Source organism: Dendrobates tinctorius, unplaced genomic scaffold (assembly GCF_039654945.1).
Source record: "Dendrobates tinctorius isolate UK_male_01 unplaced genomic scaffold, ASM3965494v1 ptg000197l, whole genome shotgun sequence".
Taxonomy (NCBI): Eukaryota; Metazoa; Chordata; class Amphibia; order Anura; family Dendrobatidae; genus Dendrobates; species Dendrobates tinctorius.
The window spans coordinates 5,081,982-5,096,731 of record NW_027361864.1 but is presented as its reverse complement, the minus strand read 5'-3'; the positions used below and the strand labels follow the sequence as shown (position 1 = coordinate 5,096,731).

At 39.8% G+C, this 14,750-nt stretch overlaps 1 protein-coding gene across 1 annotated transcript in view; it reads left to right on the top strand.

Moving 5' to 3' along the window:
* The window catches only part of UBAP1 (ubiquitin associated protein 1), an 87,691-nt gene extending 75,258 nt beyond the window's left edge, over nucleotides 1-12,433 (top strand). Inside the window, exons 6-7 of the mRNA XM_073553172.1 lie at nucleotides 7,199-7,300; nucleotides 10,868-12,433. Of these exons, the coding sequence (XP_073409273.1) occupies nucleotides 7,199-7,300; nucleotides 10,868-11,008 (243 nt within the window). The 3' untranslated portion in view covers nucleotides 11,009-12,433. The remainder of the gene's footprint in view (nucleotides 1-7,198; nucleotides 7,301-10,867) is intronic.
* The last annotated feature ends 2,317 nt before the right edge of the window (nucleotides 12,434-14,750 follow it).

Here is a 14,750-nt window from a genome sequence, read left to right as displayed (position 1 = left end):
CTATGACGGTATTACTGATTGGGTGGATCAAGGAAATGCTGTAGATATAGTATATCTTGACTTCAGCAAAGCATTTGACACAGTCTCTCATACAATCCTTATTGAAAAAATGACTAAGTATGGAATGGACAAGGCAACTGTTAGGTGGATTCATAACTGGCTTAGTGATCGGACCCAAAGAGTGGTCGTAAATGGCTGCACATCCAGTTGGAAGAATGTCTCAAGTGGGGTACCACAGGGCTCTGTCCTGGGCCCTGTATTGTTCAACATCTTTATCAACGATTTAGATGAAGGAATTGAGGGTAAACTGATTAAATTTGCTGATGAGACAAAGCTAGGAGGGAAAGCTAATACTAGAGAAGAGAGAGAGAGGATTCAAAAAGATTTAAATAAACTGGAGAAGTGGGCAGCAACTAACAGAATGGTTTTTAACAGGGAGAAATGCAAAGTACTACATCTGGGCAATAAAAATGAAAAAAGCATATATAGAATGGGAGGAATAGGGCTAAGTGACAGCACATGTGAAAAAGACTTGGGTATACTAATAGATCACAGACTGAATATGAGTCAACAGTGTGATGCAGCAGCAAAAAAGGCAAATGCAATTCTAGGATGTATTAACAGAAGCATACAGTCTAGATCACGTGAAGTAATTATTTCCCTCTACTCCTCTTTGGTCAGACCTCATCTGGAATATTGTGTCCAATTTTGGGCACCACATTTTAAAAAAGACATCAACAAACTGGAGCAAGTTCAGAAAAGAGCGACCAGAATGGTGACCGGTCTGCAAACCCTGTCTTATGAGGAAAGGTTGCAGGATTTGGGAATGTTTAGTTTGCAAAAGAGAAGACTGAGAGGAGACTTAATAGCTGTCTACAAATATCTAAAGGGCTGTCACATTGTAGAAGGATCAACTTTATTCTCATTTGCACAAGGAAAGACTAGAAGCAATGGGATGAAGCTGAATGGGAGGAGACACAGATTAGATATTAGAAAAAACTTTTTGACAGTTAGAGTGATCAATGAGTGGAACAGGCTGCCACGAGAAGTGGTGAGTTCTCCTTCAATGGAAGTCTTCAAACAGAGGCTGGACAGACATCTAACTGGGATGATTTAGCGAATCCTGCTTTGAGCAGGGGGTTGGACCAGATGGCCCAGGAGGTCCCTCCCAACTCTACGATTCTATGATTCTATCAGCCTACTCAGGACAAATTGCAAAACAACTTTTGGGGTCCAATTTCTCCTGATACCTTTAGGGAAATAAAAAATTGAGGGCAAAAATATCATTTTTGTGGAAAAAAAAATTTTTTATTTTCACGCCTGGGCGTTATAAACTTCTGTGAAGCACTGGGGGGATCAAAGTGCTCACCACACATCTAGATAAGTTCCTTAGGGGGTCTAGTTTTCAAAATCAGGTCACTTTTGGGGAGTTTCAACAGTTTAGGTACATCAGAGGCTCTCCAAACGTGACATGACACCCACAGACCATTCCATCAAAGTCTGCATTCCAAAACGTCACTACTTCCCTTCCGAGCCCTGACGTGTGCCCATACAGTAGTCTTCTCCCACATATGGGGTATCAGAGTACTCAGGACAAATTGGACAACAACTTTTGGTGTCCAATTTCTCCCGTTACCCTTGGGAAAAAATGATTTTTTTCATTTTCACGCCCGGGCGTTATAAACTTCTGTGAAGCCCTTGGGGGTTCAAAGTGCTCACCACACAGCTAGATAAGTTCCTTGGGGGGTCTAGTTTCCACTGTTTTGGCACATCAGGGGCTTTCCAAATGCGGCGTGGTGTCCGATCTCAATTCCAGCCAAAAAAGTCAAATGGCTCTGCTTCCCTTCCGAGCTCTGCCATGCGCTCAAATAGTGGTTTACCCTCACATGTGGGGTATCAGCGTACTCAGGACAAATTGCACAATAACTTTTAGGGTCCTGTTACCCTTGGGGAAAATAAAAATTGGGGGTGAAACGATCTTTTTTGTGGAAAAAATGATTTTTTAATTGTATGGCTGTACGTTATAAACTTCTGTAAAGCCCTTGTGGGTTCAAAGTTCTCACCACATATCTAGATAAGTTTCTTGGGGGGGTCTAGTTTCCAAAATGGGGTCAATTGTGGGGGGTTTTCCACTGTTTAGGTACATCAGGTGCTCTCCAAACATGACATGGCGTCCGATCTGAATTCCAGCCAATTTTGCATTGAAAAAGTCAAACGGCGTTCCTTCCCTTCTGGGCTCTGCCATGCTCCGAAACAGTGGTTCCCCCCCACATATCAGGTATCAGCGTACCCAGGACAAATTGCACAATAACTTTTGCAGTCCAATTTCTCCTGTTAACCTTGGTAAAATAAAAAAAATTGGACCTGAAGTAATTTTTTTGTGAAGAAGTTAAATGTTAGTTATTTTTTTTTTAAACATTCAAAAAATTCCTGTGACGCACCTGAAGGGTTAATAAACTTCTTGAATGTGGTTTTGAGCACCTTGAGGGGTGCAGTTTTTAGAATGGTGTCACTTTTGGGTATTTTCTGGCATATAGACCCCTCAAAGTGACTTCAAATGTGATGTGGTCCCTAAAAATAAAATGGTGTTGCAAAAATTTGAAATCGCTGGTCAACTTTTAACCCTTATAACTTCCTAACAAAAAAAAATTTTGGTTCCTAAATTGTGCTGATGTAAACATGTGGGAAATGTTATTTATTAAGTATTTGTGTGCCGTATCTCTCTGATTTAAGGGCATAAAAATTCAAAGTTGGAAAATTGCGACATTTTCAAAATTTTCGCCAAATTTCCGTTTTTTTTTTTCACAAATAAACGCAAGTTATTTGAGTGAAATTTTACCACTAACATGAAGTACAATATGTCACGAGAAAACAATGTCAGAATCACCGGGATCCATGGAAGCGTTTCAGAGTTATTACCTCATAAAAGGACAGTGGTCAGAATTGTAAAAATTGGCCCGGGCATTAATATGCAAACCACCCTTGGGGCTTAAGGGGTTAAACTGTGAATTTTCTCTGACATCCATTGTGGTAGCAGACGCTTGTTCTTGTGAAATGGGAGATGTCTATTCACGTTGCTATAACACAGGTCTCCTCTTAGGCTATGTGCACAAGTTACGGAATTCCCGCAGAAGTTACCGCAGCAATTCCATTCAGCGGGAAAACTGCATTTTAAATTCCCGCGATTTTCCCGCGGAAAAACTAGCGATTTGCAAGCGTAATTAGCTTGCAGAATTGCTAGCGTTTTCCAAGCGATCTGTAGCATCGCTTGGAAAACTGTGACAGGTTGGTCACGCTCGTCAAACATAGTGTTTGACGAGTGTGACCAACTTTTTACTATTGAGGCTGCCTATGCGGCATCAGTAGTAAAAAGATCTAATGTTAAAAATAATAAAAAAAAAAAATAAAAAATGGTGTTATTCTCACCTTCCGACGTCCCGCGCAGCCTTCCCGATCACGAGGCTCCCGGCAGGTCCCGTTCCTAGTGATGCATTGCGACAATGACCTTTGATGACGTCAATGTCTCGCAAGACTTTGACGTCATCAAAGGTCATTATCACAATGCATCACTGGGAACAGGACCTGCCTGTCGGCATCGCTGAAGCTGCGAGGGACATCGGAAGGTGAGAATATGACAATTTTTTTATTTTAATTCTATTTTTTTACAGGGATATGGTACCCAGAGCCTGGATGAGAATCTCCTCTCCTCCGGACCGTGGGTACCATCCGCAGATGTTCTGCTTACTTTTTTCTGCGATTCCGCCGCGGGAAAATCCACAGCATTAGCACAGCATTGCGGAAACCCATAGGAATGTATGGGATGCTGTGGTTTTTTTTGCGGCGAAAAACCGCAACGTGTGAACGCAGTCTTACAGTCAGAGGATTAACCATTTCTGTCTGAGCTTTTACAGCGTTATAAACACCGGTCTAAACGACGGCACCAAAATTTGGTACATTTTCTGCCATTGTCAAGGCCCCACTCACTGTACACTGTTCCAAATTATTATGCAAAAAATATTTCCTCATATTTTCTCTAAATTACCTATATGAATTGCAGTCATTGTTTTCCAGTCATCTAATATTCTAGTATAATTGCAATGTTTTTGAACAAACTGCCTATGAAAACAGTATATTTTTAAAAATAAGAAACACTCAAAATTCATGTTCCAAATTATGTACAGCAGAGTTTTCAACCTTTTTTATTTTTATTTTGAACAAAAAAATGGTCAATTGTGAAATTATAAGCATTATCAGCTTATTACAAGATGAAATCAAACAGTTTTCAAGTCAAAACTTTATTCTAGGTGATGTTACATTTGCACATAGGACCCCTTGTTGGAAAGAAGCTTCTGAACTCTCTCGTCCATTGAATTTGTCAGTTTTTGGATGGTTTGTTTTTCAATTGTTTTGCCTGTGGACAGAATGCCCTCCAAGAGCTGTTGCTTAGATGTGAACTGCCTCCCGCCATCATAGACACTCCTTTTGATGATGCTCCAGAGGTTCTCAATGGGGTTGAGGTCAGGGGAAGATGGTGGCCACACCATAAGTTTGTCCTCTTTTATGCCCATAGCAGCCAGAGATGCAGATGTGTTATTTGCAGCATGAGACGGTGCATTATCATGCATGAAAATGATCTTACTGCGGAAAGCACGGTTCTTCCTCTTGAACCATGGCAGGAAGTGCTGTTTTAGAAACTCCACATAGATTATGGAGTTCATCTTTACCCCTTCAGGGATCCTAACGGGGCCGACAATCTCTCTCCCCATGATTCCAGCCCAAAACATTACTCCACCTCCTCCTTGTTGGCGCCTTAGCCGTGTTTTCATGGGGTGTCCATCAACCAGCCATCCTCCACTCCATCCATCTGGACCATCGAGCTTTGCACGGCACTCATCGGTGAACAAAACAGTTTGGAAGTCAGTCTTCTTGTATCGTTTGGCCCACTGGAGCAGTTTCTGCTTGTGTGCAGTGGATAGAGGTGGTCGACAGGATGGCTTACGCACAGCTGCAAACCTCTGAAGGACCCTGCATCTTGTTGTTAGGGGGACGTTGGAGGCACCAGCAGCTTCAAAAACTTGTCTGCTGCTATGACAAGGCATTTTTGCAGCTGCTCTTTTAACCTGACGCAATTGCCTGTTGGAAAGAGTCCTCAATTTTTCCTTATCAGCACGCACACGTGTGTGCTGGGAATCGGCTACATACTTCTTGATTGTGCGATGATCATGATGACGTGTCTTGGCAATGTTGATTGTAGTCATGCCTTGACCTAAATACTCCACAATTTGTTGCTTCTCAGCAGCCGACACATCCTTTGTCTTTCCCATTTTGGCAAAAAATGTAGGCTGCTTAATAATGTGGAACAGCCTTCTTAAGTAGTCTTGCCTTTTATTTGGACACACCTGCCAAACTAATTTGCACAGGTATCTGCAATTGCTTTCAGTGATATAAAGAGCCCTGACACACATCACCATCAATGAGTTTAAATGACAAACAAAAAAATTCTAACCTTATCACTCCTAAACTCTTTTTGCATAATAATTTTGAACACAGTTTAGTAAATCTGCCCCAGTACTCCAGATATGATCTCACTACGGTCAGACGGCCGTATGTTCTCTCTTCCGAGAGAATCGGTTGGATTATGTTAGTGACCCTCCCCCCGATCAGAATGTGATCCCGGTGTCAGCATAGTCTCCTCCTCTTATCCCAGAGTATAGATCACACTGAGAACAAAATTTCTCCATCTTCTCCATTAAATCAGGCTGCAGTCAGTTGTCATCTGTGTGTATTCCAATGTTTTCCACACCCATAGACTTGAATGGGGTCAATGAAAAGAATTGTGCATCAGCCTTGCCTCCTTAGATAACATTGATTCGAGTGCTATGCGATGTGTACGCTGGTATGAGCGAGCCCTAAAGCTGTATACAATAGAATCACAATTACTCTATATATACAGTTTATACCTTGAGCTCTGCAACCAAGGATCTGATTTTACCTTCCCTAATGTCCGGGCACACAGGACACGTTTTCGGGCTGGAAGAAATCGGTCCCCATAAATCTTTAGAAAGAGAACGTCCTGCCAATATGAGCCGGCATACAATACTCGTTCTGATAGGCCCACTATGAAGGCTGTTGGTAACACCCAGGGAGGTCTGGATGGAGGATCTATGGCAGGACTGTTCCAGGGGGAGGAGATACCTCACTGGATTAGTCCTTTCTCAGCACATAGGACATAGCGGATAAAACTGAATTCTTGAAAGATTGCAACGTTAGCAAGTTAAAAGTAAAGTTAAAAATATAGAATTCTACCACCCGTACCACTGTAGTAGCATTCAAGGACAGTTAGAGACCTTGCAAGGCTCCCTTTTAAAGCGAACTTGTGATCAGGATTTTGCTAAGTTAACTACAGACACTGTCAGGCTGGCAGTGTTAACCTGATTAAAATATCTGGGGTGAAGAAATCCGTCTTGTGGTTCTTTTGTAATCAGTGTTAGAAGTTTTCAGTTAATGAGATGTCCATGCTCTTGGTCAGGACTGTAGCCCGAGTCTTATCTTCCTGCACTAAGCCAGAGACGCCAAGGAAAGACCTGCCCACAGGCCGCTCCGAAGCACAAACATGTTCTTCATCATAGAGCCAGAGAGCGAGACAGACAGTTTGTGCTTTGGGCGGCTGGTGGGCAGGTCTTTCCTTGGTTTCTCTGGCTTTCAGCAGGAAGATAAGACTCTGCCTACAGTCCCACCATGGAGCACGGGAATATCACTAACTGAAAACTGGTAACACTGATTACACAAGAACCACTAGATGGATTTCTTCACCCCAGGTGTCATTTTAATCCGTTTAACACTGCCAACCTGCCAATACCTGTAATTTACGTAGCAAAATCCTTCTGACAGGTTCACTTTTTAAGTCCTGAGTGAAGTAGCGGAATCCATTGAAAAAGCAATTGTCATTTTCCCCTGGTGCTTCTCGGACTAACTAAGAAGTGTTCTAGGACTGTGTATTTGAGCCCTTCTGGGTAGACTTTTGTGGTTGGTGGAATTTCCCTAAAATTTTGAGCAAGTTACGCTTTATGGTAGATTCAGCTATTACTTCACCTGAGCTTATGAGAAGTGAAGTTGTGAATTATACAGGTTTTATTGCTTACCAGATCACATTCTGGTGGATTATATTGATGTTGACAATTTATGCATTTTATGGCAGGTGCTGGAGTACTTGTTCATCCACTCCCAACTGTGTGAAAAGGGTTTCGATCCATTGCTGGTGGATGAGGCTCTAGAGATGCATCAGTGTTCAGAGGAGAAGGTATGTGTCCAGTGTTTGGCTCTACAGTCCTGCTATCTTTCCTGCCTGACGTTACTGCTGTTGAAATAAACTCTCCTGAATCACACCACCCTGTAATGTAAGCATAATCTACAAAGCACCGGATATAGGTGCGCTCACTCAGGTATATCCTGATCACATTCACTTTGTCTTGCATTCTGTCTGGATCACATTTGAATCTTCAAAGATGTTTCCTGCCATATCTGTGTTCTCCTTTTTTTTTTTTTTTTTTTTTTTTTACAACCTGCAGGCCCCTATTTTACTAGTGTAATATTTTCCCCTCTGCAGACAAGAATATAACTACTATAATACTGCCCCTATGTACAAGAATATAACTACTATAATACTGCTCCTATGTACAAGAATGTAACTACTATAATACTGCCCCCTATGTACAAGAATATAACTACTATAATACTGCCCCCTATGTACAAGAATATAACTACTATAATACTGCTCCTATGTACAAGAATGTAACTACTATAATACTGCCCCCTATGTACAAGAATATAACTACTATAATACTGCCCCCTATGTACAAGAATATAACTACTATAATACTGCCCCTATGTACAAGAATATAACTACTATAATACTGCCCCCTATGTACAAGAATATAACTACTATAATACTGCCCCCTATGTACAAGAATATAACTACTATAATACTGCCCCCTATGTACAAGAATATAACTACTATAATACTGCCCCCTATGTACAATAATATAACTACTATAATACTGCCCCCTATGTACAAGAATATAACTACTATAATACTGCCCCCTATGTACAAGAATATAACTACTATAATACTGCCCCTATATACAAGAATATAACTACTATAATACTGCAAGAATATAACTACTATAATACTGCCCCCTATGTACAAGAATATAACTACTATAATACTGCCCCCTATGTACAAGAATATAACTACTATAATACTGCCCCCATGTACAAGAATATAACTACTATAATACTGCCCCTATATACAAGAATATAACTACTATAATAATGCAAGAATATAACTACTATAATACTGCCCCCTATGTACAAGAATATAACTACTATAATACTGCCCCCATGTACAAGAATATAACTACTATAATACTGCCCCCATGTACAAGAATATAACTACTATAATACTGCCCCCATGTACAAGAATATAACTACTATAATACTGCCCCCATGTACAAGAATATAACTACTATAATACTGCCCCATGTACAAGAATATAACTACTATAATACTGCCCCTATATACAAGAATATAACTACTATAATACTGCAAGAATATAACTACTATAATACTGCCCCCTATGTACAAGAATATAACTACTATAATACTGCCCCCTATGTACAAGAATATAACTACTATAATACTGCCCCCTATGTACAAGAATATAACTACTATAATACTGCCCCCATGTACAAGAATATAACTACTATAATACTGCCCCTATATACAAGAATATAACTACTATAATAATGCAAGAATATAACTACTATAATACTGCCCCCTATGTACAAGAATATAACTACTATAATACTGCCCCCATGTACAAGAATATAACTACTATAATACTGCCCCCATGTACAAGAATATAACTACTATAATACTGCCCCATGTACAAGAATATAACTACTATAATACTGCCCCCATGTACAAGAATATAACTACTATAATACTGCCCCTATGTACAAGAATATAACTACTATAATACTGCCCCTATGTACAAGAATATAACTACTATAATACTGCTCCTATGTACAAGAATATAACTACTATAATACTGCAAGAATATAACTACTATAATACTGCCCCTATGTACAAGAATATAACTACTATAATACTGCCCCTATGTACAAGAATATAACTACTATAATACTGCTCCTATGTACAAGAATATAACTACTATAATACTGCTCCTATGTACAAGAATATAACTACTATAATACTGCAAGAATATAACTACTATAATACTGCCCCTATGTACAAGAATATAACTACTATAATACTGCCCCTATGTACAAGAATATAACTACTATAATACTGCTCCTATGTACAAGAATATAACTACTATAATACTGCAAGAATATAACTACTATAATACTGCCCCTATGTACAAGAATATAACTACTATAATACTGCCCCTATGTACAAGAATATAACTACTATAATACTGCTCCTATGTACAAGAATATAACTACTATAATACTGCAAGAATATAACTACTATAATACTGCCCCTATGTACAAGAATATAACTACTATAATACTGCCCCTATGTACAAGAATATAACTACTATAATACTGCTCCTATGTACAAGAATATAACTACTATAATACTGCTCCTATGTACAAGAATATAACTACTATAATACTGCAAGAATATAACTACTATAATACTGCCCCTATGTATAAGAATATAACTACTATAATACTGCCCCTATGTACAAGAATATAACTACTATAATACTGCTCCTATGTACAAGAATATAACTACTATAATACTGCAAGAATATAACTACTATAATACTGCCCCTATGTACAAGAATATAACTACTATAATACTGCCCCTATGTACAAGAATATAACTACTATAATACTGCTCCTATGTACAAGAATATAACTACTATAATACTGCTCCTATGTACAAGAATATAACTACTATAATACTGCAAGAATATAACTACTATAATACTGCCCCTATGTACAAGAATATAACTACTATAATACTGCCCCTATGTACAAGAATATAACTACTATAATACTGCCCCTATGTACAAGAATATAACTACTATAATACTGCTCCTATGTACAAGAATATAACTACTATAATACTGCAAGAATATAACTACTATAATACTGCCCCTATGTACAAGAATATAACTACTATAATACTGCAAGAATATAACTACTATAATACTGCCCCTATGTACAAGAATATAACTACTATAATACTGCAAGAATATAACTACTATAATACTGCCCCTATGTACAAGAATATAACTACTATAATACTGCCCCTATGTACAAGAATATAACTACTATAATACTGCTCCTATGTACAAGAATATAACTACTATAATACTGCAAGAATATAACTACTATAATACTGCCCCTATGTACAAGAATATAACTACTATAATACTGCTCCTATGTACAAGAATATAACTACTATAATACTGCCCCTATGTACAAGAATATAACTACTATAATACTGCCCCCATGTACAAGAATATAACTACTATAATACTGCCCCCATGTACAAGATTATAACTACTATAATACTGCCCCTATGTATGTACAAGAATATAACTACTATAATACTGCCCCCTATGTACAAGAATATAACTACTATAATACTGCAAGAATATAACTACTATAATACTGCCGCTATGTACAAGAATATAACTACTATAATACTGCCCCTATGTACAAGACTATAACTACTATAATACTGCCCCTACTATAATATGTAATGTAACAATAAGATGTTGTTTCTTTTATGTAAACATTAGTTTTCTTTTTTTTTTTTTCCCCCCCAGACGATGGTTTTTCTTCAGTTGATGAGTAAATTTAAAGAGATGGGTTTTGAACAGAAAGAGATAAAGGAAGTTTTGTTACTACATAACAACGATCAGGACAAGGCATTGGAAGAGCTAATGGCACGCGCCGGCCCAAGCTGAATCCCTGTCCCCTCCGCTATCACTATAAGCTCTTAATAAATGTTGGGATAGGAGAATCCTACGACAAGCTTTCCGTTCAAAGGAGTGCAAGGAGCGCGCAGAGAGACCTGCTGCGACCTACCATGTTATAATGTGTTCTGCTTGGTTTTTCCCTTTTCACACACAAAAAAAAACACAAAACCGCCAGCAACAGAAATATTGTAAGAAGTGCCCTTTTACACCCAAACCTTCACCCCCATCCAAGGAATGAGGAGGTTCCTGAACCTTTATATGCACGGCAGTGGGGAGGGGAGTTACATTTTGTCATTTCTATTTCTTTGCAGTGTAAATGGGAACTGAGAAGGATTGATGTGTGAAGCTGCGGTCGCTTATACTGGAATACGGACAGATGTACCCTGATATGGCAAATATTAGTGCAATTATTATTATTATTTTTTTTTTTAATAGTTAGTGCTACACTGGTCATGAAATACTCGTGGGAGCATAAAAGTAAGATGCAGACTAACCTGTTCTGTCTCCACCACTGGCTCGTCCCTGACTCGAGCGGCTGCTTGGTGGTGGTTACAGTTTAGCACTGGTAAAGCTGTGACTGATTATCGGGATTGTTTATATGCTATAAGTTATTGCATTTTCAGAGCTTTATTTGTGCATCAAAGGACATTATACACCCACCTCCTCTCAAAGGACCCAAAATTTATAAGGTGTTAACGTAAAACAGGTTGATACGTTGTCTGGTTCTAGCAGCTGTTGAACTGCGCAAGGAAAGCAGGTTGTAGTCCATTAATGTTACTTTTTTTCTCAAACATGGTCAATTTTGGTTGAGATAACAATGTTGGCTATTGGTGTGGAAAAGACAGAGATAATGCTCATAAGGTGTTTGGATTATTTGAGCTATCCTACTGCAAAATGGGGATCCCAAATGATCATTCGCGAAAGAAGGGGAGGAAAGGACGAACCTCAGGGGACGGTCTAAAGGTTAAAAGAACAATTGCTGCCGGCTCCAACATTTGCAAAACTACTACAGCTCTCCTCATACCTTGACTGCTTATGGTTTCTGGGCCTTGTTGGAGTTGTAATTTGGCCTCTAGCTGGTGACTGTTGGCACATGGTAAGTTTTAATTAACAAGCTTGAGAATTGATGGCCCCTGCAGCTCAGTAGCCACTAGACCCAGATGTAAAGCTAGCACCACCTGTCCACGTGAACCAAGTTTCTTTAAGCACTTTGTTCTCCCCGCTTCTGTTCCTTCCCAGAATTATATCTAGTATTCAAATCATCTTTTTGATAGTACAAAGTGTATCATGTTGTACATTGTTTAAAGATAAAAGAAAGAACTTGTAAATCTTAAGTCTTGATGAATATATAAGTAATTTGCTAAATATTTTCTTTCTCCCTACAGAGGTACTAATAAAACTCTAAAAGAACAATCATTGTGTGCTTCATTTTTTCCTTGAATTTGTCCAGCTCCCCTTCCCCACCTAACGTCTCATGCGGATAGGATAGCTGCCAGTCCAACTGCCTAATGTCTGGCAGGCAATTGTCACGCACGTGGATCCACTGAGCCACAGTCCAGGCTCGCCCTTGGAGGAGCGTGGCTAAGCAGCCGCTTGGTTTTCGCTGCAGCTCCTGATGGTGGAGTTATGTAGGCTTGAGCTGCAGGTGGCTGCCAGGTACCACTCCCAAGGGCAGTAGTAAGTAGGAAAGGGGTTACTTCCCTTAAATATACAATGTGGAATAATTTTTGGACTTCTCGAGAAGAAACCTGTCAACACAAGAAGTGCCCCTTACGTAAGTGTTCTCACAGAAAGGCCTAAAAAGGGCTTATCCACTAGTACATTAAAAGTGCAGGCCTTTGTCATGAAGGCTGTTTGATCAAAAGATTTCTGCGGCTCATCCAAGGCTTCCTTTTCTTCTAGGCCAGTAAGTGACCCTAGAATAGCTTCCTGGGATTTAACTCCAGTTCTGAATGCGCTTACTCAAGACCCCTTTGAACTTTTTTCGTCTACCATTGTTAAGGTTCTCACTCTGAAAACGGCCTTTTTAGTAGCCCTAACCTAGTCTCCAGATTTCCTAGCTCTCAGAAAATAGTCCTCCCTTCCTTCTGTAACAATCCAGAATCTCAAGGGGCATTAGAAGTCAGAAGGTGCCTCATTGAAGTCACAAGCGCCTGGCGGAAGTTTTCTTCCATGTTTTGTTTTAGGACCCCATTAAAGGTAAGGGGCTACTAAGTCCACCATCGATAGGTGGGTTAGGATACCCATAACCTTGGCTTACTGTGCCTCGGGACTAGATCCTCCTCTGAATATTAAGGCTCATTCTACAAGAGCCATGGCTACCTCCTGGGCAGAAACTAATGCTTCCATTGATCAAATCTTCAGCGCTATAGTCTAGTCGCCCCCTTTACCTTCTTTAAGCACTACAAGTTTGATTTGGGGTGCTCGGACCTCTTTTGGAAGAAAAGTTCTTTGAGTGCTGGTCCCTGGACAATAGGGTTTCCTTCTATTTTAACCCCTCTAGTGGTGTTATGAAAACATAATTAGTAAATACTTAATGGTAACTTGATTCTCCCTAACCATGCCAGCACAGTGCTAATTTTCTCTTTGTTTCTGGTGGTGAAATATTCTTCCCTCTTTTCACGGAGTGTGGGGAGGGAAGCTCATCCCAGTTGCACTGTTTGCCTTTAACGGTGCGATTACCTCTTATGCTCTGTAATCACACTGGGGCGTACCTGAGAACCAAGAGGAAACCCTTGTAAACATAGGGAAAACATACAGTGGGTTTGAAAAGTATTCAGACCCCTTTAAATTTTTCACTGTTTCATTGCAGCCATTTGGTAAATGCAAAAAAGTTCATTTTTTTTCTCATTAATGTACACTCTGCACCCCATCTTGAGTGATAAAACCAGAAATGTAGAAATTTTTGCAAATTTATTAAAGAAAAAGTGAAATATCAGTATTCAGACCCTTTTCTCAGACACTCATATTTAAGTCACATGCTGTCCATTTCCTTGTGATCCTACTTGAGATGGTTCTACTCCTTCATTGGAGTCCCGCTGTTTTAAATTGATAGGACTTGATTTGTAAAGGCACACACCTGTCTATATAAGCTTACAGTGCATGTCAGACCAAATGAGAATCATGAGGTCAAAGGAACTGGCCAAGGAGCTCAGAGACAGAAATGTGGCAAGGCACAAATCTGGCCAAGGTTACAAAAGAATTTCTGCAGTACTCAAGGTTCCTAAGAGCACAGTGGCCTCCATAATCCTTAACTGGAAGAAGTTTGGGGTCATCAGAAGTCTTCCTAGATCTGGCCAGCCAGCTAATCTGGGAGAAGCGCCTTGATGAGAGAGGTAAAGAACCCCAAGATCACTGTGGCTGTGCTCCACAAATGCAGTAGGGAGATGGGAGAAAGTTCCACAAAGTCAACTATCACTGCAGCCCTCCACCAGTCGGGCCTTTATGGCAGAGTGGCCTGACGGAAGCCTCTCCTCAGTGCCAGACATGAAAGCCCGCATAGAGTTTGCTAAAAAACACATGAAGGACTCCCAGACTATGAGAAATAAGATTCTCTGGTCTGATGAGACGAAGATAGAACTTTTGGTGATAATTATAAGCGGTGTGTGTGTGGAGAAAACCAGGCACTGCTCATCACCTGCCCAATACAATCCCAACAGTGAAATATGGTGGAGGCAGCATCATGCTATGGGGGTGTTTTTCAGCTGCAGGGACAGGACGACTGGTTGCA